This window comes from Camelina sativa, chromosome 17, assembly GCF_030686135.1.
Source record: "Camelina sativa cultivar CO46 ecotype springtype chromosome 17, ASM3068613v1".
Classification (NCBI taxonomy): Eukaryota; Viridiplantae; Streptophyta; class Magnoliopsida; order Brassicales; family Brassicaceae; genus Camelina; species Camelina sativa.
Genome location: NC_141896.1, coordinates 3,186,846 through 3,210,125, shown reverse-complemented (window position 1 = coordinate 3,210,125; position 23,280 = coordinate 3,186,846). Strand labels below are relative to the sequence as shown.

The window sequence follows — 23,280 nt, the reverse complement described above, 5'->3', positions numbered from 1 at the left end:
TCTTAATTCAATTGTATATGCAAAGCTTTTTCGTATATATATTTTTCTTATTCTAATTAAAATGTGTGTGCATGGACGATGGAAGGTGTACGTAATAATGTTGCACACATTGGACAGGTCCCCACATCTCCTAACCAAAATTATCGAGTGGTGGATGTACGATCTAATTATCTATACGAGAGATGATTATCATTAAACATAGCCACAAGCTACATAGAGTTAGTGTCCATTTTGGACAATAGAAAATGTAAGTTATAATTAGAACGTATACTGAATAGATAATTGATGTTGACGTGGAAACTATAGCTAATCTAGTACTAGTAGTGATTGCAAATTTGGTCTATGCTTGAGTCATTTTTCCAAAGTGGCATTTTTTTAGCAAAAGTTGACCACAGCTAGCTATACAAAAATATCTCTATAGCACTACTTTTATAAATGGTATAAGGACTGCATTACATTAAATTAAAAGAGACAAACGTTTTTGTTATATTATTCAGTAGCCACTGATAAAAAGAGTTCATATTTTATTTTATTTTTTCTTTCTTTTCAAGCAAAAATTATGTTGACCACATACTACAAAAGTTTCACAAAACGAGTATGCGTTGACAAAGTCAAATCTTCCATGTTATTAAAACAACACGACAAGGTCGATCGTTTCTATGGCTTCGAATCTTGAAAACGATCACTGCAAATAAATACACTAGCGAACTAGTTGTTAAATTTTCTTAAATAGATAGTAATAATTAAATCATTATGTGCCAAATTCTTTTTTCCATAAAAAAACGGTATCGACCGGAACACTAGTCCTCCGCCTCATCCGCTGCAACGGTTAAAAAGACCAGAGTTTTTCACGCTGCTTATGATTTCCTGAAACAGTGAGCCGATCACCAGAATAAAAGTGTGACATAGTATTAATCATGATGATACTCAACCGGATTGTGAGTTTTTGTGGCTGACACGAGCATTAATTTTTCTTATTGATTTTTTTTTTTTTTTTTTTTAAAGAACTACTGTAGTATTAAAAACAACCAAGTGAACGCCTTTGCTTTTTGCAAAGAATGTTTCTTTGGAATGAGTGAGTTTCAGACTTATCTCAGCACCATAAAAGTTACCATATATCATATCCCAAGATGGAATTTATCTTTTACTATGTTTATACTGTACATGTGCTTAATTGTACATATATATATATATATATATTGATCTCAACATATATATACACAAAAACATCTAGATTCCAAACATTCAAACTCTTTATTTGTTTCAAAATATATATTTTAATTGAAGTTTATATAGAATCATTAAATCTAATTCCACACACCTTTTTAACCTCTCATGTTTTATTATTTACAACTCCCATGAACTACTTATCATATTATGTATAAAGTTGTGACCACACAAAAAAGCTACACCTTTTCAGAATGAGTAAAGTGGAAATTTATATTACAATCTTCGTAAAGAAGATTCTTCTAAATACTTAGGTTCAAATGTGAAAATCATAAAAGACTTACACTTATTAGGAGAATAAAGCAACGAAGTTATAGCTGAATTCTGCGCAAGAAAAAGAAAGGAACATAGATACATGTATAAATATTATATATGTAAGGTTATGATCTTTTTCTTCTTCCTCGCCTTCACTGCCATCATCAGCTCCTCTGCTTACACATTCATAAATCCGTACGTACAAAGATAAACATAAAGCATACACATATATCGCATATATATACATACACGCATATATGTATATATAGAAAGGGCTTTAGCAATAGCCATTAGATTTTTGGCTTGCAACTGTCTGGTCTAATTGCTTGCCTTTTTTGTTGCCATCCAGCTTTAATCCAAAGTGAATGTGAGGAAAATGTGCCCACTACACACAAGAAATTAAATAAGACCCAAAAATTAATTTCAGAAAATATATACTGTGATATATAAACATTCCACCAATTATGCATAGTGGCAGCCACTACCTTATTGGTATATGCACTTATATTTCGAAAGTTTAATCACAAAAGAGAAAGAGACCAAACCCTAGAATTTTCCCAGCTATTGTATATGAAATATATAGTACTAATTATTTGAAAAATACAAATAACTTTTAAGAATTCATCCAAATCATGTGTTTGTATAGTAGTTTCTAGTTTTTCGTACTACTAATTGGTTATTTAATTAAAATATATATTGATTTTAATTCTATTTTTAATGTTAAGAAATACATTTTACTACTGTTTCTTTTGAACAAAACATTTTACTACTGTTTAAAGAAGACTTTATATACGTCAGTACTTTCAATATTATTTTATTTGGATCTTTTCATAAGTCTCTATAATTCTGACGTACGTCGTCGGTGAAGCTACTATTAAGATTTTTGTTTTGAGCTATAATATCTATCTGTGAAAATGTTGATATAACGAAGGAAGGCTTACATTTTTAGCAGCTGTGCTAAACGCCTCACGGTGGCTAATCTCTGGATTGCAAGCCTTGATCCTTTGGATTTCCTCTCTGATTAACAATAAAGTATTAAAGTTCATTAAAACTGGTGACGAAGTTAAGAATAATTTATTATAAAAAAAACTAACAATGTTGCAATTAACAATTACTTGATGAATCTATTGTATGCCGAAGGAACGCGTTGTCTTTTCTCCGGCGCTGCCATGAAAAAGAAAAAATATACTTGTTAATTAAAATTATGTACTCGATCGGATAGAGGTACTGATTGTATATATTATACACAAACGTCAAATACTCTGCGTATTACATTTTAGAAAGGAAAGAGAGACTTACGACGAATAGGAGGCATTCTAGGAGCCTCCCTGTCGATATTTTCGGACAAGGTGGTGGATATATTGTTGGTGCTCCTAGAAGATGATCCAAAATCTTTCCTTGTTACCGAAGAGGTTATGTGCTGCTTATACGGCTTCATGATTACAAAGACTAGATAAGCCAGGTTTCTTGATTGTAAGAAAAAAAAAATGTTGAGAGACTAATTAATGCAAATAATATGATACCTGAAGATCTTGATTTATGGGAGTAGGTGAAGTTTGATGAAGCGAAACTCCAATGTTGAGGGAGAGCAAATTGGTGCAATGGCCACATCTCACCGTCACAAGTGTGAACAGGCTTGCGTATGGTACACTTACCTGATCATTAATATATGTCTTGATTAGTATAAGATCATCTCTTTCATCATATATATATTATGTATAGTCAGAATTTGTTGTAATTCGATTGCTGGTTATACCAATCTCTAATGTAACGAGAGCGCTTGAGAGAGAGTATGTTTGTTAACTACTACTCCATTCATTCTATAGAAAAGTGATTTTTGTTTTGTTTTGTTAGTTATAGATCTAATTTCATATGTAAATTTACTCCAATAGATTTCATTACGTAAAATATAAAATTAAAATTTATAGAAGTATCACAGCTAATATTCGAAGCAAACAAATGATCAAATTATTTACCATATATAAAATTAAGGGTGTATTTTTCTATATGGTGGGTTCTGATGAATTCTATGTCTGACACACAACCCTCAAGGCAACATGATAAAAGATAGTAAAGATGAAGAATGGTTGATGAAGCTTGTAAGGAGAAGACAGTCATGTTAGAAAACGACGTGACCTTAACCACAGCCCATAAAGTCCTTAACATATATATAAGTGATGGTACCATCTTTATTATAATCATCTTATATTTTTGTGTATGTATGCTTGTGTGTGTGCGTGAGCGAGAGAGAGAGAGAGAGAAAGGATCCAATCCTAAGTGGTCAAGATCGGCCATGATTTAACAGTTTGCAGCTTTTGTATAGATCAAGAAATTGTTGCTAGAACTGGGTAGAACAAATCTTTTGTACTTTCCACTACAAAACACACCCTAATTTGTGCAAGACGACCTTCAACGTTTTTACTAAACGTGGCCGTTTTTGTCTCTAATCAGACTCATGCTACATCTCAATTATTTATTTATATGTAGTATAACTTTTAAGAATAATTTGGATAAGAGTTTACAGTTTACTGGTTTTTTTTCCCGTCTAAACAATGAAGTTACATGAGTTGACTCATGGATCATAGATCCGTGATTTGTATGTTATATATATAGATGTACACACACACATCATGTATGTGCGGAAGAGTTGTGGATATTGCTAAATAGGCATGGAAAACCATTTAATAGTACTATACATGTAGCCAGCCTATGAAGCTGAAAAAAACTAGCTAGTGAGATTTGAATTAAATATTAAAATTATATACATTTAATAAATTAGCTTCACCTTATACTGTAGGAAAAATAAAAGGAATTTTTAGAGAACTAAAAAAATTGATTTTAAATTATCAGCTGCTGATGTGATGTAAACATTTTTCCATGGACCACGCTTGGAGATGAAAGATCTATGATTGATATGATATGTGTATACATGTGTCACATACTACAGTCATATATATGAAAAGATAAAATGAAGTCAGACTATAAAAGTAGAAAACTTAGTGAAAGTTTTTGAGACTGCATCACACATGGAAGCTATTTACAGGAAAATTAATGGCGATTGAAACTTAATGAACTAACTAACACCAAAGAAAATATGAATACAAGAGTAAATAAGGGAAGGATTTACCAAAATAAAAAAAGAAATTATATCCCTAATTAAAAACGAAAAAAAAAAACAAAATAAAAACCTTGAAATTGTGAAAATAGGGAAAGAAGAGGTTTTTGTTGGTTAGTAGACTTAAAACCTACTCATAGAGCCCTAAATCTGATCAGAAACTGTTTCCTTGAGTTTACTTTGTTTGAGCACTAAAATTTATGTTTCAACTACCGAACTTCCTTTGCTTCTTTGGGTATCTCATCACGCGTTTTTTTTTTTTTAAGAATAAAAATTTAGGGTTTCTGAAATTAAGAAACTTCCCATATATATCTTCATCAATAATCACAGGAAAAACAAAGTACGTTGATCCATCATGACCCAGATGCAAAATTGACCATACAATATACATATAGATATCAACTTTGATAAATAGATAATTATCTTATAAAACAGTTTGATAGAAAGTTGGAAAAAGGGGATCTAGCTGATCAGAGTAAATACCAAATTATATAACACTTTCTTTTTAAGAATTTCATTGACACAAAGAAAGAAGTAAAGAGTAGAGGGAGATAATTACCGCTAAAATCGTGGTGCAGAAGCTGCAGTGGACATAGCACACACGCTCAGATGATAAATCCACAGACATTTTTTGTGTGTATGTGTGTGTGTGGATTCTCTTCAATGATATATCTCTCTTCTTGTTTGGTTTTTATATATGGAAACTTAAAGGTATCCCAATGAGATCAAAGAAGGGAACTATTTTGATTTTGGAAGAATAAAAATTAAAGAAAAGGGCAAGCACAGAAGAAAGAGGAAGGAGGAGAGAGAGAGAGATGGGTGAGGGGGGGGGGGGGGGGGGGGGGTGAAGGAAGTGTACAAAAAATCTGAAAAGACTAATGTGGTTTATTTGGAGACGAAGATAGACAAGTGGGGACTATACTACAATGTTCCTCTTTTTTATTTTTCGATACTTACATTTTTTTTTTTTTTTAAAGATAATTAGAGTTAAGTTACTCCATCACAAAGTGATGAAGATATATCTTATCCTTTGTAAATTTCTTTCCAAGTTTACATCGTTGATTGAATTCCTTTACCTTATATATCAACTAAATAGGTTAGTTTCAAATTTTTATAGGGTAATTAGCTCAATAATTTCATTGTTTCAGTTATTTTACATTGTAAGTATATATGTAAATAATAACTGAGTGACAAAACTCTTATTTTTAAAAAAGTGATATTTCTTTATGCTTTAACCAAAAACGCCTTTTCTATTTTGCGCATAATCATCGCGATGTTGGATAAAGTAATACGACTAAATTATATATATACGGTGTGTAATATTTTTGTTTATTACATACATCGTGCTATTTTTTCAAACTTCACTCTAGAAATAAAATAGTACAAGAACAAGATGAGAATGAGGTTTTTTGTCTAACAAATAAGAAATGGGAATATTTTTTGTAACAGTTTGGGTTCAATTATTATTGACAAACTGTCGACATATCTGAAAACGATATGTGGACTTGGTTATAACAGCAACCGTAAATCGTCATATCCAGAGTTAACACACGTGAAAAGTCCAAAAACAAAACTATTAACATAGAACATATTCGATATATATATTTAACATTTACTTCATTAACTCCAATTTGTAATACAGAAAGCTGATATACATCCATTCAGGAACAATTGAAAACGATACATACTGTAATTGGACATTTGACCCCCTAGAAAAATTTATGATATCATTTGGACATTTTTCCAAAAGATAAATTCTTTTTGTCATTTTCTTAAAAAAACTTAAACATGTGCGTAGGTTTGGTTTAGTGACTTGCAATCGAGTTTCAAAAAGTTCATTAAAATCCTATTTATTCTGCAAGTGCACATAAATGCAAATATTGTATATTATTTTCTATTTTGTCCTTATTTATATAATTAGACTCAAAATAAATGAAACAAATAGTATTTAAATATAAAATAAAGATACTACTATATATGGTTTTGTAAAAAAAAGTTTATAATAGATGTTTCAAAACCTTTTAACATACAAATCTTATGAATAAGTTGCCTTTTTTAGGGGTTTTCTAACTTGTCCGATGTAAGAAAGCTAAATAAAATAAGCACATGTAATGTAAAGCATTTGGAATCAACCCAACATACATTTCTTACAAAGTTTCTTTCTACGAAATTAAATCATAAGAGAGATCGAGGGGGAAACATAATCTGGAAGTCGAGAATATCAATCTTATCCTGACATATTTCCACGAGGTTGACATGCATTCTTTCTCAAGGACCCGCACAGCACAATGATCCGCACTATATATGCCGATATCTTATTTGTAGCTTGCATTTATAGAATTACGAGTATATATCATAAAAAAATCTCTTTCGCAAAAGTAAGTATTCCGTCACAAAAAGTTGTTTCCATCCTTGTAAGCCTAACTAAATCGTCAACAAGTTTGCTCAACAAGTTGTTTTTTTTTTATATACATGCGATTTGGAGTGGCAGAAAGGACCAAACTTGTGATTCAATCTACAATCGGACCTATGTTCGAAAAGGTCACAACACAACGAGGAACCCACATAAATCTCATTCATACGGCACATCTTTAAGTTCCTCTGAGAAATGGAACAAATTCGGAGTGATATTTTTTTATTGATTCCACAGCTGCAACAGCAACAGCTTCTTCCTCAGGATAATAAGCGATCGGATCAGATAGATGCGGTTCTGGAATCTTTAGCACGCCTTCTAGCATGGCGTGGAGGCAGTATGCTGCATATGTAACATGATACCCGCCTTCTTGCACCATAAGCAACCTTCCATGGCTGTGCTCCTCTGCCACTCCCCTCATTATCTCCCCAATCCTTCTGTAACCATTCATCGTCAGGCTTTGTCTCCCGTTTGGATCAAACTGCAGATCCGACAGTAAAAAGTGATTATCTGTCAGTCCATGGTATTCCAAGCACTACTAGACATGCTGCATCACTTGCAAATGTTTGAAATCAAAACCTTGGGTGAATTCTAATGATGAATAAGAAAGAACAAACTGTAGCAAAGTTATGCAAAACCTGAGCAGCTTACATAAGTTATCTATTTCAACCGTAACCAAGACAATAAACCCTGCAGAGTGCTTAGACAGACTATTCTAGTCCGGAATAAGTTACATGAACCACAAACAACTATACCAAACTGTGATTAAATGAAGTTTCTAATGGAGTACTGAAACTGCAGACTCTGTAAATAGTTAGGTCTCGATAAAAACCCACCTATGGCAAAACATGTGGTCAGATTAAAAAACCACATAAGGAAACAAACACACTTGCAACCAACAGAGCTAAATTAGCGGCAAAGAGGCTATACTCAGTGTGGTTAGCATAATAATGCTGGGGGAATACAATTAAGCTTTTGGCAAAGAAAGAACTCACAGCGCTAGAATCTTGACCAACAACGAGAACAACCATATCAGGTCCAAACCTTCTAACAGCAGGAACCACCAGCTCAGTCATGGCATATTCATAGCCACGGTCACCAGTGCCATTAGGTAAAGGGACATTCAGATTGTAACCCAATCCCACGTCTACACCAACTTCATCAATCGACCCTTTCTGCGGGTGAGACGAGCCCCATGACCCATGGTTCATATGAAGTGACACCGTAAGAACCTTATCAGATGTATAAAACCCTTCAGCTGTGCCATTACCATAGTGCACATCAATGTCAATAACCGCAACTCGAGAACAAGAACCCGAATCTAACGCCAGTTTGACAGCAAGAGCAGCATTGTTGAGGAAGCAATACCCATCGGCTTGAGTAGGCTGTGCGTGGTGGCCTGGTGGGCGTACCAGAGCATAAGCTATCTTCCCATGAGAATCAAGAATATGTTGCATTGCAGATAGAGTCGTTCCAGCTGCAAGAAGGGCAGCTTCCCACGAGCCTGGGCTCATGAATGTGCCTGGAGCAAGTTCACACCTTTCTCCTGATTTATCTACCTCCACTAGCTTGTCGATGTACTCTGTGCCAAGCAAAGACCACAGATCAAAATCGAATTCGTTTAAACTTCAATTGCAAAATTTAAGAGATATGTTTCATAAAAGTTTCTTCTTTTATGCCCTAAATCTCGAACTTTTAGATTTGACATACCTGAAGTGTGAAACATCAGAAGCTCAGATATGATTGCTGGACGGCCGGTAAACCAATTGACATGAGGAGCGATGGGACCGCGTCGGAGGATCGAAAGCATGTTTCTGACGCGATCGGCGTTCTCCGGGTGCTTCTCCAATACGTCGATGAATCCAGGGTCGTATCCGGAGTCGAAGACGCCTACTACGGCGTCGTGTCGGAGCATTCCGTCGTGCCAGAAGACGTCTACGCGACTGGAAGCCATCGGAGAAGCCGGCGACGGAGAAAGGCGTGGGACGTCGTCGGAGGCCATCGGTGGTGGATGGTGAATGGACGATGAGGATGAAGGTCACGCGCAACACACGTGTTCTCTGTAAGTGAGTCGCCCACTCGCCATTGAGACAGGGGTATAGATGTCTTTTAATTTTTAAAAACATGGGTTAATTGATTAGTTAATTGCTAATGTGAGGTTATTGTTTCGTGCTTACTGGGCTGGGCTGGACTGGACTGGACATGCTGATAGTGACAAGGTAAACTGTTATTGATTGGGTTTACTTTTTAATATTTTTTTTTAGATTTAAATTTTTATCATCTTAATCACATAGACACAGAGTCTTCACTAGAAACAATTTATTTTTTGTTTTTTTTTTTTTTTTGAAAAAAACAATATATATATATATATATATATATTTTCTTCGCTCTCATAAGACCTCATTTTTTATTTTGCATTATTAAGTATATATATGCATATGAATACAAAAAAAAAAAAAAAATCAAATACACTAGGTAAGGAATATGATTACTATATATAGTTAGACCAAACTATGTTTATAAATCACACACAATAGGAGAGATTAGTGCAAGAAAGAGAGCAAATAATGATGATATGGGAATGGGACCATTGAATTGATGGGATTTGCCCCCTTTGTTACGTACGACATGTAAAACGACTTTGAAGATTCCGCAGTCCCGTCCACCATTGCGACGACTTGAAAGTAAAACCAAAACATAAGTCTTTGAAAGAACCATTCCGAACCTCAAGAAGGGGTAATACTGTAATTAAACCAAACGACTCTGAGTCAACATTCTTCTTTGCTATATATCCCCAAAGCACAATTTTCACTAACCATGGTGAACTGATAGAGAATAGAAAAAAATGGGATTACCTCAGAAAAAGCTCTGTTCTTTCTCCATCTTCCTCTTCTCTTTAGTCAGTATCGCTCCATTGGCTTTCTCCGAGATCTTCCTAGAAGAGCATTTCGAAGGTGAAGTATATATAAACACTCTTGACTTGACTCTTCTCTCCTTTTCCGGATAACAAAACATCGATTTGTGTTAAAAGTTTTTGAATTTTGTTGCTATAATTGATCAGAGTAAGTAGTAATTTGAATTGTTTAGGATAGTGAAGCCAAATCCATCACTCAACTAGAATCTTCTATTTTAGGCTTTTCCTTTTCTGGTAGTATAACGATTATATGGTTCTAGATTCTTTCTCTTTCTTTTTGGGTTTCTATTTATAGATTTATGTGAATTAACTTAGTCAGATTGTGTTTAGGTGGATGGAAAAGCAGGTGGGTCTTGTCTGATTGGAAAAGAAACGAAGGCAAAGCTGGAACCTTTAAGCACACTGCCGGCAAATGGCCCGGCGATCCTGACAATAAAGGTATCTCCTTTTGCCCACCCTTGATATATGTAATTTCAGAAATCTATCTTTTTGGCGTTAAGGGCTTCACTTGGTTTTTTGCATTGCTAAGTGGATTTTTTTACCATCTTCAGAATAAGAGAATCTTAGTCTCCGTTCTCTGTGCTTTCATGCGTTGCCCTGTGATCTTTGTTATGTTGCAGTGTCTTTCTTCTCTGATATGTTCGTGTCAGCAGCGTGTTTTGTATAGATCTTTAGCTCTTTTGTTATGTGAACTAGGATATGGAGTTATTAAGTGTACTGGCTTCCGATCTTTGAAGTTAACTTGAGGAAAGTTAAAATCATCATTTGGTTAAACTTAAGAAACCTTTTTTAGTTCTTTGACTTGTTACTGTCAGCAGCAGATTGTGTGTAGATCTTGAGCTCTCTTGTAACGTGGAGTTCTTTAGGTGTACTGGCTTTCGATCTTTGAAACTAACATGAGGAAAAGTAGAGTCTTTATTTTGGTTTAACTTAGGAAATTTTTGTGCGATTTTTCTTCATGTGTTTAGGTATTCAGACCTATAATGATGCCAAGCATTATGCAATTTCTGCAAAGATTCCTGAGTTTAGCAACAAAAACCGGACTCTTGTTGTCCAATACTCAGTCAAGATTGAACAAGACATAGAATGTGGTGGCGCTTACATCAAGCTCCTCTCTGGCTATGTTAACCAGAAGCAGTTTGGTGGTGATACTCCTTACAGGTAATCTTGTGCCTTATACCTTTTTGCCTTTTCAGTAAACATCAGTTCCTAGATGGTTACGTGCAATCTTGGTCAAGTTGCCTAGATTTAGTTATATCCTTGTTGATATGAGACTATCTATAGTAGGAAGAACAATGATGAAGTTGTTGGTTCCACGAAAAGGTGGACATGTTTTTGGATTCCGTGAACTAATGAAATAGTTGTTTAAACGTTCATGCTTTTTACTAGAGGTGTTGTCTCTGGGGATTCTCTTTAAACTTTTCATTCCTTTTTCTATGCAGTCTAATGTTTGGACCAGATATCTGTGGAACGCAGACAAAGAAGCTTCATGTTATTCTTTCATATCAGGGACAGAATTATCCGATCAAAAAGGATTTGCAATGTGAAACAGACAAATTAAATCATTTTTACACATTTATTCTGCGGCCTGACGCTTCTTACAGCGTTCTGGTTGATAATAAAGAGAGAGAATTTGGCAGTATGTACACAGACTGGGACATCCTTCCTCCAAGGAAGATAAAGGTCAAGAATGCAAAGAAGGTAATTGCAGGTTTCCAAGAGTCTTTCTTTATGCAATTTGAATTGCTAAACCAAACATTTACAAGTTTGGATAGCCTTTTCCTGACAAGAAAAATGGATTGCGGTTTTAATTTTTATCTTCCTAGCAAGATATGCAGTTACTCTAAATTCCTTTCGCTTTCACCTTGATAGATTTTACCAATCTGTTTTTGCAGCCAGAGGACTGGGATGATAGAGAGTATATTGATGACCCCAACGATGTCAAAGCCGAGGTAACTAGCATATCAATATAGAAATGACTTGTTGTATTGAAAGGAAGCCATTCAGCTCCCAAACTGTTAATTCTTAGTTTGATTCAAGGCACTCAGTTCTTTCTTTCTATTGTAAACAGGGTTATGATTCTATTCCGCGTGAAATTCCAGATCGTAAAGCTAAAGAGGTATGTTAGTTCTAAATTGGTTTCTTTAACTGATTGTTTTGTTGTTAGTCTCAAGCATCCATCATCTTTTCTACGTCCTCTATCACTGCAGATTCTGAAATTATGTCCCTTATTTGGAACTCATTAGTTTGTGATAGTGTAAAGCTTTATGTCTGATATCTCTCTCTCTCTACTTGTTTAGCCTGAGGACTGGGACGAGGAAGAAAACGGTCTCTGGGAACCCCCTAAGATCCCAAATCCTGCTTACAAAGGTCCTTGGAAAGCAAAGGTTATTATTTGAAAATCATCAATGTTTATATAGATTACCAAATTTTCTTCTACACCATTTTGACACTTCCTCAAAACATTACTTTCCTACAGAGAATTAAGAACCCAAACTACAAGGGAAAATGGAAGACCCAATGGATAGATAATCCAGGCATGTTTCTGTCTATTTAATGTGTAACTGCGTTTTAGGATGGACTTTTATTTTCGTAAATACTAAGGTTGAGCTTCTTGGTTTTGCACAGAATTTGAAGATGATCCAGATCTTTATGTTCTGAAGCCTATTAAATATGCAGGCATTGAAGTATGGCAGGTAAGTTCGAGAGCTTTTTTTAATTCTATCCAATTAACTTTTATAATCACTTCATCACTAGACATAGATAAACAGTTTATATAGTAGTCACTGTAAATACAGATAGACCATCCAAATTTCTAGGGTAGAACTTTTGGTATTAACACAAAACGAAGTGATCAGATAAAAGCCTTCATTTTAGACTAGAGAGACCCAGTTTATCTAGTGTAACTGGATAAGACATTGATGTTAAAACTTAATACTGCAGGTAAAGGCTGGTTCTATCTTTGACAATATCTTGATCTGTGATGACCCGCAATATGCAAGAGGCATCGTGGATGACTATTTTGACCAGCACAGGGAGGTAGATCTCGGAGCCTTAAGATATATACATATATTTTGCTTTTTTCTTGGACAGAATTGAAGAAGAGAACTTCCTTGTGGTTTAAATATACGAAAATGTCTTATTAAGTAATTTGATATGCTATATACTTTTGCCATACACACCAGTCTGAGAAGGAGTTATTTGCGGAAGCTGAGAAAGAAAGAAAAGCTAGAGAAGATGAGGTTCGTAGTTTACAAACCGCATATTGTTTCCTTTCCAAATCTTCTCTGCACATCTTAGTTACGAGCATTCCATACAAATTGACGTTTGCAGGAAGCTAGAAAAGCACGGGAAGAAGGAGAGCGTAGACGGAAGGAAAGGGACCACCGGTATGGAGACAGGAGGAGGCGTTACAAACGTGTAAGTACATACTGAGACCAAATCAGTTATATAGTTTTGCTCTTTCTTAACCTTTGTTATTTTGTGGGGAAAAAGTGAGTGAATATGTTGGAAATGTATTGGCTTGTTTTGTTTTGCAGCCCAATCCACGTGATTACATGGATGATTACCATGTAAGTTGTTTTTCTATCTCAACCACTTAAAAAAAATGGTTTATGCATCATTTTAGTACTACTGAGTCACATGTTAAAATTGTAAACTGATATGATTCTGAATTTTCGTGTAGGACGAGCTATAAGGTGCAGTGGTGGGCATTTGGAAAAATTAACTTATTTGGCTCAAGTCTGTGTGATTGTAATTTCATAATTTGTATAACTGTTGGTATTCATTTCGGTTCCCATAATAATGTATTTTGGCATGAAAACTTTTGAGTTGTTTATTCTGCTTTCAATACAAACTTTCTAAAATTACAAAGAACGAAAAACAGTACCATGCAGTTGATCAGAAACTCAGACTAAAAATATGGTACTGTATATAGAAGGGGTGGTTTCAAAGCTAAGTAACTCTATATAATTTATTCAACCAGAATACACCTTATTATTCCTTCCGTATTAAACAGAATGTTGTTTCAGGTTTTGATAAACATCCTAAAAGCAAATATATATTTTTGATTCATATCTATTACAAATTTTCTTATTGGGCAACACATTAAAACAGTGGGAAGAACATTTAACCAAAAACAAAATTTATGTTTTAAGATGATATTTAATTTTTGTCAAAACGGAAGGAAGAGAAGATTGTTATGTTGTCATTAATTAGTAAATTGTTCTTGTTCTTGTTCTTGTTCTCGTTGATGTATCACTATATAAATTTAAACAGACGTATTGTTGTTGATAACATTAAGGAAGAGAAGAATAGTCAAATGCTACTCCACCTAGCCAATCTATTTGCACATTTAGAGTAGTAGTAGTTTACCAACAATTAAAAAAAAAGAATAAGATAAAATAGTAAGAAAATATAACAGTGATATATTTTTTTATTGTGTGAAAACGAATACGAAAGTCAAAAGAAACAAAACGAAAGAATTTTAAATGCGTTTCAATGTTGGGCACAAATGTTTAGTTGTGTACCTTTTCCCACTTTAAATGTACGGTTCATATCACATCATTTGACGACTTTAGGAAGTAGAAAAAAATTTCAATTTGACGCATAACGCACTAAAGTCGTTATCAATAGACTTTTATTTTTTTGGGATTTTTGTTCTTTAATGGTTCGTTTAATCTGGAACGTCCTTAAAATATATAAAAAGATTTACTTGATTAAACAATAGTATTAAATTGATATAATCAATTGCAGAAAGTCTATAGGGTGCACGGTGCATCTTGAGAGCTTTTGATACGTAAGTGGAGCACTCATGATAAGCGAAGTTATCTATTAAAAGTGTTTTTAACTGTAGCTTCTACAATGTGTGACACACACCATTGGAATCCAATGACTGCTTTGACTGTTGTTTAATATTTTGTATATCATCTTAGTCTTAGCGGTGTATATTGTGTTTACCCGAATGTTTTGATAGATGCTGCAAATTGTAGTGCTTTTAATGAATATAAACTCTATAATCATCATATGCAAATATACATATTGTTAATGTTTAAAATATCGAAGTGACAGAGGAAACATGACTTAAAGTAGACTCGAACTAGGACGATCAAAGAGGTTTGGTGGTGTCAAACTCAGTAACTAGGCAAATCAATCAAGTTAAACATGTAAACAATTAGTCTAAAGACTTCCTTCAGGTTTCAAGATCATGTCTGGTGTGATTTTTCTATCAAGTCGACCTAATTATATTTATGGACTAAATCGTTGGATCTGGATCATCATAATTGATTACCATGATATGAAATATAGAAAAATTTTAGAGACATATATTATTGGTGCAACAGAGACGTATATTCAGCTAATGGATTAACGGATCTTCATACAAAAATTAGAGTTTAAAAAAAAAAGGTAAGGTTGAAGGATGGAGACAAATACCTAATTACCTTATTAACTTACTTACCCTCCACTTTAATTTGCGCCCCATTGAGTTCAAGAGTTTTGAAAAAAAAGAAGCAATTGGAGACACAAAAAGGGCTAATAGACAAACGAGCACGAGAGCCCGTGAGCTTACGTTAACATGGGCACCTTCGCTCATATTTTCCTAGGGCTAATAATGACATCTCGCAATATAACACTTATCACTCAGTTTCTCGTAGACTAATTAAAAAAAACTCTAATATAACGCATGTCATTTATATGTGTTCTCCTCATCCTATTCTAATTTCTTGATTTTAACAAATTGAGAAACATGAATTTGTAACTCTTGGCTTTTTTTTTTTTTTTTTTTCTTTCCAAAAGCACAAAAGGAGAGGAATTCACATACTAGCTAGTGAAAAATGATACACACATATTCCTTTATATATTGTTTTGTATCAGAGTTTTTTTTAACAAATGTTATCAGCATACTTCTTAAATATATACTAAGGTGTCAAGATATGAAAAAATAAATTTTATTTAATTTTATTGTTTTGATTTATAATAAACCGTCTTTTATGATATATAAATTGGTTTTATTATAAATATTTATTAAATTATCTATTACGTTAGTTCATGGGAGAACATCGATTCATGTGGTAATCTAAGAACATCGGTGCAATGTTTCTGCAGATAACTTTCCAATATTCAAGTTGATAAAAACTACATGTAGTACATAACTTGGTTGGGAAAGAAAAACAGAGAGAATAATACATGGTCGAATCTGCAGGTTGGATGGAAAAAAAAAATCTTGTTCGAAAGGAACTTTATTTAATATACATATGATTTAGTCCCCTGCTCGCCACCCTTAAATCCTATAATAAATTAAATAGTTAGCTATATTATTATTTCTTTATATCACCACTGTTTAAAAGATCACTAGCATTAGTGTGCACACATGATACACGACTCGTCTGTACATGTACATTACTATCTTCTTCATGTTTGTCATGGATCGAATCATCATCGTTAATCTCTATGGCGACATGATGACAGGAATCCACTGAACTCTCTCCATGCGATTGACCCTCATTGTTTGATGTAACAACATCACCTAATATCGTAACAACATGATGATCATCATCACTATCACCTTCATGAGATTTGATTGGCACGGCACTACTAGTGCTTACGGAGTCCGACTTCATCTTGTTCTTAAATTTAGCTGCGGATGCAAGCTCATGTACGGATTCTGAGATCTTTTCCGTTAAATTAACAATGTCAATGAGCAAAGAGACTGTAGTCATGAATGAGATCATTTGAAGAGGCTCAACATCGTTTAAGATGCCTGATTTAAGTAAAGTGGAAAGAGTTTTGCAGGCAGATTGTGAGTTTACTACATGGATATCCGATGTAGATGATTTTGTCATTTTCTTCAATGAATTGGACATTTCTTTCATTGACTTCCCCGACTCTGAGCTCATTCTTCTTAATGGTTCCTCTAACTTTTTTTTCACGTCCATTGGGATCTAATAGACAAAAAAAAAAAAAAACAAAGGGTTAGAAAGACTATACTATTCCATTATGTGTAGTTTATATTTACATGCATGTATTATTTTAATTTAAAAATCTCTAATAAAGTTAAAGATCAAAAGTAATATACCTGCATATCTGAGTTGATGTATGAATTCAAAGCATCAATCCGGTAAGCACATTGCCGGAGTAATGCACCCACGGCAAGGTACTGTTTCCATGGATGCCTAAATCTAAATACGCCGTGACGTGGTTCCCATTTTGCGAAATTAGCCTGACCACACAAATATTAACAAATATCAATTACAAAAATTCAGTCCAAGTTAGTATAGAAAGGGTATAATTATAGAAGTGAACCCACCAACGCTTCTTCATTGCTTTTTGAGTTGAGAACACTTTTATATCTCTCAAGATTCCTTCTCCTCTTCTCCACCTCTTTGATGTCCCCATCCTCTGTCGCTTCAAAATATTCCTCCCCAAATTCTGCCAAATTCCCACTTTTTCAATTCATAACTCGATGAAAATATATATATATATATACATGAGAAATAATTTCAAAGAAAAAGACAAACCTTGAAGGAAGTGGGCAAGTGTGTCAAAGTTGGAGGCAAGAAGAGAATGAAGGTCTTGTCCTGCCCAGACAGGACAGACAAAGATAGAGATAAGTACGCAACTGACTCCTCCCATCATCACTGTCGATAGTCTCTTATGTGCCAAATCCAATATCTCGTCCTCTCTAAACCCCGACACTGATATCAGTGCGAACGTCAATATGAATATCAGTACCCCATAATCATATCTTGCCTTCACCCGCGGGAAGAACCTCACGAACGTCGACAATGCAGCTGCACATATACATATATTACCGTTAGTGTACTCTTCTTCGAGATAAATCGAGATGCATGTTATCTAGACTCTTATGTAGTAAAAATAATATGAGTGTTACCTTGGATAAAGACAAAGATGGCGAGAAGAATGGGTTCTACTGTTGGACCTGACAAACTTGCTAGGTGATGCGCTCCAATCCCTAGTCCTCCTGCTATCAATGTTGCCACTGCTCTATTAATTCCTTTCCCAAGCGTAGCCCCTAAAACACCCACCAAACCAAGAGTTAGAGAACCATTTTAAATATTATAGCTAAGATTATATCCCTTAGGTATTATACATCTTCAAATATTAGAAAGTGGCTGATTCTGATCACATAAACCGAGACTGACCTACAGAGAATTCAAAGACGACAACTACGGTCATGACAGCCCACATTGCATTGACACCGAAGTTATCGTAGAGAGGTTGGTAATAATAAAAAGAAGAGACAAACGCAAGAGCAAGTCCCACTTTGAAAGCATGAACTACTCTTCTCGGATCTTCATTCCCTACTCTCCTCCCTTCTCTCACTATCTCTCTCACTTTCTCCATCACACCTTTTTTAAATGATCACTCAACTCTCTGATAAGTTTCAGAAAGAGAGGAAGAAGAAGTAGCTAGAACGATCACTTGTTGTTTTTGAGCAGATGGATCGACGTTATTTATAAAGAGCATTAACGTGTCCTGTTTGGGACTCGTGAAATTTTATTTTATTATTAAAAGTAAAAATATAGTGGTGCGTTGTACTTCGAACGTTGATGATGATAGTTTAAAGAAATTGAAAATGAGAAAAGTTATTAATGAAAGACAAAGTATAATACATTTAAATAGAGGCAGAGACTACTTACGTAACCAAATTCTACTTTGGTGCTGATTTTAATTAATCCGGTATTTAAAAGCCGACTATAAGTAAATTGCTTTATGTTTCAATATTTAATTTATTTGCAAAACTGCCTATAAAACTTTCACGACCAAAAATAAATAAATAGTGCTATCCAACATTTGATTTCTAACCATTTTTAAAAGAAGCTACCTGTACTTTATAATCATTATTAAATTCATAAAATTTTGTAATTCACAACTCTTTCATTTTTATCTTCATTTGACAGGAAAAAAAAAAAACTCAGTCCACAAATTATAGTCTTTGTTTATAAAATTCAGTGAAAATTATTCATAGTACTATTTAATTCAAACGTGTTATCAAATATTATAACGTTTTTTTTGTTTAGTGAGTAACAAATAATAATGAAATAAACACTCTAATAGTTTACGTTATTGACTTTACCAATACAAACTCTAAATAAAATAAAATAAAGACTAATCAGTTTGTCATTTGTTCCATCGTTTCTCTCATTCCAAGTTGGTAAAACATCCGTCCATTTGCTCATTCACATATGTTACTTTCACCCATTTTTAAGACCTACCTTTGGCAGTATTATTTAATCTTTTCTTTTTAATATTCACCCGTATCGGCATATATATCCACAATTTTTTTAATACGAAAACCGACATATAGATTACAAGATTTCTTTTTGTTATTAAATAGAAAAATTTGATGTGCGATTTTTTTTCGCAGAAGAGAGACACGATTAGTGGATTTGTAAATAAATAATATTAAAGGAAAAGGTAATTGTTAAAACGCGGAAGTAGATAGCAGCAGCAGAGCAGATGGTGGCTTTTTGCACCGGGGTCACACTCAGCCTATAGCCTTGGCATCGCCAAGTTGGCATCAACGTACGGAACCCATTACCCCAATCGTACAAAGCCCCTTTTTATTTATATATAATTCTAACCTACAAATATTATTTTTTGTATTTTTTATTTTAATACTTTTTTTTATTTGCTAACCTATAAATACGATTTCCACCTTATATATATCTTTAACGCACTTAACCTGATTTTTTTTTAAAAAAAGTTTGTTACTTTATCGTAAGTATGAAAGTTTGACTTTTGTCACCTGAACATTTTTATTAGTATTGCAGACTGCACCTATAATTAAAAGGTTCATACATACATAATTTCATTGAACAACTAAGTCTATTATAAATTACAGCGTCACCAAAATCGAAAAATACAGTGTCACTAAAATCATCTTCTTCAGATCCTCGTCTTAAAAGATTATCTCAAGATACATCTGGCTGTCTATTATTTAGGTGATCGCTCTCTCAATCACCCGAAAGTAAAACCATGCCAACTTTTTTTTTTTTTTTAACCATGCCAACTTTAATTCTGAATTCAGTTTAGATATATATATATATATATATATTTTTTGAAAAAAATAAGCGCAACGTAAACGAAAATTATGTATGTATGAACCTTTTAATGTGACCAATAGTTCAAAAATACTCGAAGGCTGGAATTGTATTTGTAACTTTTAATTAGTCTCAAAAATTCAAATTTGAAATACCCGCTGGTCTCACTCACTTCTATAATCTTGCGGGTACAATACACTGCTCCTGATCGTTGAGGATCGAATTACTCAGTGAAGACGGTCATTCCTTTTCACATCTTCTAACAAACTCGTATGTATATGTATTTCACCATCTTCATGGTTTGAATGATCATCAACAATCTTTATGGCGACGTGATGACATGAGTTCTGTGAACTCTCTACAAGCGAATTATCAACATTATTGCTTGATGTATCAACATCATGCAAAACTGTGACAACATGATCACCTTCATGAGATCCTATTGGCATGGCACGACCAATGCTTCCGGAATCCGAGTATACGGTCGGCCTCATCATGTTCTTAAATCTTGCAGCGTATGCAAGCTCATGTACGGATTCTGAGATTTTTTCGGTTAAATTAACAATATCTATGAGCAGGGAGACTGTTGTCAGCAGTGAAATCATTTGAAGAGGCTCAACATCGTTCAAGATGCCTGATTTTAGTAAAGTAGAAAGAGCTTTGCAGGCAGATTGTGAGTTTACTACATGGATATCGGATGTAGATGATTTTGTCATTTTCTTTAATGAAATGGAGACTTCTTTCATTGATTTTCCCGACTCCGAGCTCATTCTTCTTAACGGTTCTTCTAATTTCATTTTTATGTCCATTGGGATCTAATAGATAAATAAGAGATAAAGAAAAGGGTTACAGGAACGTCTATTACGCATAATTAACATCCATATAAAAACATATATCTACAATATAAACATAGACCAAGAACTTCATTATGTTTTGTGTTTGCATTTGCGATTAAATTTTTAAATTTTCTAATTTTTTTTTTTTGGTTAGTTCAAAACATTGGCACATTGTTATAGGCTTATAGCATATTAGTTTTTATTTGATTTTATTTTAAGTAAAGTTAGCAATACCTGAAAATCTGAGTTGATGTATGAATTCATCAAGGCATCAATTCTGTAGGCACACTGACGGAGTAATGCACCAACGGCAAGATATTGTTTCCATGGATGCCTAAACCTAAATTTTCCATGAGGCGGTTCCCATTCTGCGTAATTAGCCTAAATGCAAATGAACAAATATCAATTTTGTATTACTATATGAACATGAAACGGTAAGGGAAATAAAGAGGGAGAGAGAGAGAGAGAGTACCCACCAAAGCTTCTTCGTCGCTTTTTGAGTCAAGAACACTTTTAAATCTATCAAGATTCCTTCCCCTCTTCTCCACCACTTTGTAGTCCCCGGCCTCCACTCTCGCTTCAAAATATTCGTCTCCAAAATCTGCTGATTTCCACTTTTACATTCATTTTTTTTTTGGTAGGGGATGGGGAGACAGTGTCTCCCACAATTTATTCATAACAAAGAAAATTAAATACAACCAAAGTTCCATTAGCATCTGCCAATATAATTTCCACTTTGGCACTTTTACATTCATAATCTGCATTCTGTGTTTTTCTTTTATTTTGTAAAGTATATATATATGACAAAATAAATTAAAACACTTCCTAAATCAGTTTTAACCTTAAGGAGCCATTTATTAAAAGATTTCCGAAAACCCAATAGTGCTATTTTTGGAAAGCAAAAATACAGTGTAGAGTGAACCTAAAGAAAGAGAGAGAAATAAAGAAAAACCTTGAAGGAAGTGGGCGAGAGTATCAAAGTTAGAGGCAAGGAGAGAATGAAGATCTTGTCCAGCCCAGACAGGACAGACAAAGATAGAGATAAAGACGCAACTCAGTCCTCCAATCACCACTGTCGATATTCTGCTTTCGGCCAAATCCAATATCTCTTCGTCCTTAAATCCCGATAACGATATCAGCGCGAACGTCAATATGAATATCAATATCGCATAATCGAATTTTTTCTTCACCCATGGGAAGAACCTCACGAACGTCGACAACGCAGCTGCACACATATATGTATTACCATTACTCCTCCTAGCTCGCTCAATCCTCTAGATATATAGATGTATGCAAACATGGGTATTGGGTGTTATGTAGCATTTGTAGCTCTAGAAGTGTACTGGGAGACCTTCCAAAAGAAGATTACCTCAAGATGATCGAGAGTCAAATTTTCATGTTTTGGAAGAGACTAGAAATATATATCTGATCTAAGTGTTATCAGGGTTTACCTTGCACAAAGACCAACATGACCAAAAGAATAGGTTCTACTGTTGCACCCGACAATCTTGCTAGTTGATGAGCTCCAATTCCTAGTCCTCCTGCTACTAGTGTTGCCACTCCTCTATTTAGTCCTTTCCCAAGTGTGGCCCCTAAACACACACCAAACAAACCTTAAATACCCATTTTAAATCTACAATTAAAGCTAAGATTCTAATACATTTATTGCCACATGTTTACAGCAAAAAATCTAAAAAGAAGATTACTACTATCTAGATATATATTAGACATATTTAAATGTTAGAAACTAGATGATAGTTGTCACATGCATGACGTACCAACAGAGAATTCAAAGACAACTACGACGGTCATGACAGCCCACATTGCATTGATACCGAAATAATCGGTGAAAGGACCGAAAGGTTGGTAATGATAGAAGGAAGAGACCACAACAAGTGCAAGTCCCACTTTGAAAGCATGAATTATTCTTCTTGGGTCTTCATTCCCTACTCTCATCCCTTCTTTCACTATATCTCTCACTTTCTCCATCACCAACTTTTGAATCTTTGATGATCACTCAGCTCTCAAGTGGTTTTAGTACTCTAATCACCTTTAGAAAGCGAGGAAAACGTAAAAAAAAAAATGACTTGTTGTTTTCTGTAGAGGGATCGATGTTATTTATAAAGACCAAGAGAGACTCTTGTTTAGGATCAATTGAATGTCAGTTTTATTAATAAAAGAATTAATTAGTGGTGCGTTGCACTTCGAGCTTTTTGAGGGTTAAAGTCTTAAAGAAATGGAAATGTTATATAGTAACCGAGTCGAACCTAGCCCAGTAAGTTGGGTACTAGTTAAGCCCTCCCCTCCATTGGAGTGTTGCGTGAGTCTTATACTGAGCTGGATATTAGTTAAATGAGCCGGTAGGAATTTAATTGATATTATTTATTTAACTATTCTACTTAATTATTAGTGAATGTACATATATATATATATATATATATATATATATATATGAT

General features: G+C 34.2%; 6 protein-coding genes across 7 annotated transcripts in view; 2 read left to right on the top strand and 4 right to left on the bottom strand.

The window, feature by feature from the left end:
• Window positions 1-1,422: 1,422 nt before the first annotated feature.
• On the bottom strand, window positions 1,423-5,504 carry LOC104755027 (putative axial regulator YABBY 2). The gene is made up of 6 exons (XM_010477343.2): window positions 5,157-5,504; window positions 3,006-3,137; window positions 2,782-2,914; window positions 2,598-2,646; window positions 2,424-2,499; window positions 1,423-1,867 (listed from the first exon to the last, which is right to left on the bottom strand). The coding sequence occupies exons 1-6, from the start codon at window positions 5,223-5,225 to the stop codon at window positions 1,760-1,762; spliced, it is 567 nt and encodes a 188-aa protein (XP_010475645.1). The 5' UTR covers window positions 5,226-5,504; the 3' UTR covers window positions 1,423-1,759.
• LOC104755018 (photosystem I subunit O) overlaps window positions 5,421-23,280 on the top strand; it is a 34,557-nt gene continuing 16,697 nt past the window's right edge. Inside the window, exon 1 of the mRNA XM_087494780.1 lies at window positions 5,421-5,477. The gene's annotated coding sequence lies outside the window, so the exon portion shown is untranslated. The remainder of the gene's footprint in view (window positions 5,478-23,280) is intronic.
• LOC104759118 (histone deacetylase 8) lies at window positions 7,038-9,145 on the bottom strand. Of its 2 annotated transcripts, none has more exons than XM_087494778.1 (3): window positions 8,721-9,145; window positions 8,006-8,592; window positions 7,038-7,491 (listed from the first exon to the last, which is right to left on the bottom strand). In XM_087494778.1, exons 1-3 carry the CDS (start codon window positions 9,010-9,012, stop codon window positions 7,189-7,191), a joined length of 1,182 nt encoding a protein of 393 aa, XP_087350904.1. In that variant the 5' UTR covers window positions 9,013-9,145; the 3' UTR covers window positions 7,038-7,188. The 2 variants fall into 2 exon arrangements, with proteins under 2 accessions (XP_087350904.1, XP_087350905.1); XM_087494779.1 differs by having other exon boundaries at window positions 8,055-8,592; window positions 8,721-9,141.
• LOC104755026 (calreticulin-3) lies at window positions 9,537-13,807 on the top strand. Its single transcript, XM_010477342.3, has 14 exons — window positions 9,537-9,964; window positions 10,255-10,362; window positions 10,893-11,085; window positions 11,367-11,625; window positions 11,820-11,876; window positions 11,996-12,043; window positions 12,225-12,311; window positions 12,404-12,461; window positions 12,553-12,620; window positions 12,868-12,963; window positions 13,110-13,166; window positions 13,258-13,344; window positions 13,464-13,496; window positions 13,610-13,807. Exons 1-14 carry the CDS (start codon window positions 9,856-9,858, stop codon window positions 13,619-13,621), a joined length of 1,272 nt encoding a protein of 423 aa, XP_010475644.1. The 5' UTR covers window positions 9,537-9,855; the 3' UTR covers window positions 13,622-13,807.
• Window positions 16,021-18,532, bottom strand: LOC104755024 (aluminum-activated malate transporter 2-like). Its single transcript, XM_010477341.2, has 6 exons — window positions 18,087-18,532; window positions 17,816-17,956; window positions 17,442-17,714; window positions 17,231-17,352; window positions 17,000-17,143; window positions 16,021-16,865 (listed from the first exon to the last, which is right to left on the bottom strand). The coding sequence occupies exons 1-6, from the start codon at window positions 18,286-18,288 to the stop codon at window positions 16,242-16,244; spliced, it is 1,506 nt and encodes a 501-aa protein (XP_010475643.1). The 5' UTR covers window positions 18,289-18,532; the 3' UTR covers window positions 16,021-16,241.
• Window positions 20,091-23,046, bottom strand: LOC104755023 (aluminum-activated malate transporter 1-like). Its single transcript, XM_010477340.3, has 6 exons — window positions 22,603-23,046; window positions 22,276-22,416; window positions 21,777-22,049; window positions 21,301-21,425; window positions 21,059-21,205; window positions 20,091-20,803 (listed from the first exon to the last, which is right to left on the bottom strand). Exons 1-6 carry the CDS (start codon window positions 22,811-22,813, stop codon window positions 20,216-20,218), a joined length of 1,485 nt encoding a protein of 494 aa, XP_010475642.2. The 5' UTR covers window positions 22,814-23,046; the 3' UTR covers window positions 20,091-20,215.

What these genes read in the sequence shown, in the direction of transcription:
- LOC104755027 (XM_010477343.2), bottom strand. Translation starts at nt 5,225, where the DNA reads ATGTCTGTGGATTTATCATCTGAGCGTGTGTGCTATGTCCACTGCAGC. An exon ending in CCATAAATCAAGATCTTCAG is followed by an intron (nt 2,915 to 3,005) that starts GTATCATATTAT and finishes GTAATCATGAAG; the next exon opens with CCGTATAAGCAGCACATAAC. An exon ending in TAGAATGCCTCCTATTCGTC is followed by an intron (nt 2,647 to 2,781) that starts GTAAGTCTCTCT and finishes TTTTCATGGCAG; the next exon opens with CGCCGGAGAAAAGACAACGC.
- LOC104759118 (XM_087494778.1), bottom strand. Translation starts at nt 9,012, where the DNA reads ATGGCCTCCGACGACGTCCCACGCCTTTCTCCGTCGCCGGCTTCTCCG. An exon ending in TCTGATGTTTCACACTTCAG is followed by an intron (nt 8,593 to 8,720) that starts GTATGTCAAATC and finishes TGCTTGGCACAG; the next exon opens with AGTACATCGACAAGCTAGTG. An exon ending in TTGGTCAAGATTCTAGCGCT is followed by an intron (nt 7,492 to 8,005) that starts GTGAGTTCTTTC and finishes TCGGATCTGCAG; the next exon opens with TTTGATCCAAACGGGAGACA.
- LOC104755026 (XM_010477342.3), top strand. Translation starts at nt 9,856, where the DNA reads ATGGGATTACCTCAGAAAAAGCTCTGTTCTTTCTCCATCTTCCTCTTC. An exon ending in CCAACGATGTCAAAGCCGAG is followed by an intron (nt 11,877 to 11,995) that starts GTAACTAGCATA and finishes TATTGTAAACAG; the next exon opens with GGTTATGATTCTATTCCGCG. An exon ending in GAAAAGCTAGAGAAGATGAG is followed by an intron (nt 13,167 to 13,257) that starts GTTCGTAGTTTA and finishes TGACGTTTGCAG; the next exon opens with GAAGCTAGAAAAGCACGGGA.
- LOC104755024 (XM_010477341.2), bottom strand. Translation starts at nt 18,288, where the DNA reads ATGGAGAAAGTGAGAGAGATAGTGAGAGAAGGGAGGAGAGTAGGGAAT. An exon ending in CATCTTTGTCTTTATCCAAG is followed by an intron (nt 17,715 to 17,815) that starts GTAACACTCATA and finishes GTATATGTGCAG; the next exon opens with CTGCATTGTCGACGTTCGTG. An exon ending in ACTTGCCCACTTCCTTCAAG is followed by an intron (nt 17,353 to 17,441) that starts GTTTGTCTTTTT and finishes GGAATTTGGCAG; the next exon opens with AATTTGGGGAGGAATATTTT.
- LOC104755023 (XM_010477340.3), bottom strand. Translation starts at nt 22,813, where the DNA reads ATGGAGAAAGTGAGAGATATAGTGAAAGAAGGGATGAGAGTAGGGAAT. An exon ending in CATGTTGGTCTTTGTGCAAG is followed by an intron (nt 22,050 to 22,275) that starts GTAAACCCTGAT and finishes ATATGTGTGCAG; the next exon opens with CTGCGTTGTCGACGTTCGTG. An exon ending in TCTCGCCCACTTCCTTCAAG is followed by an intron (nt 21,426 to 21,776) that starts GTTTTTCTTTAT and finishes GGAAATCAGCAG; the next exon opens with ATTTTGGAGACGAATATTTT.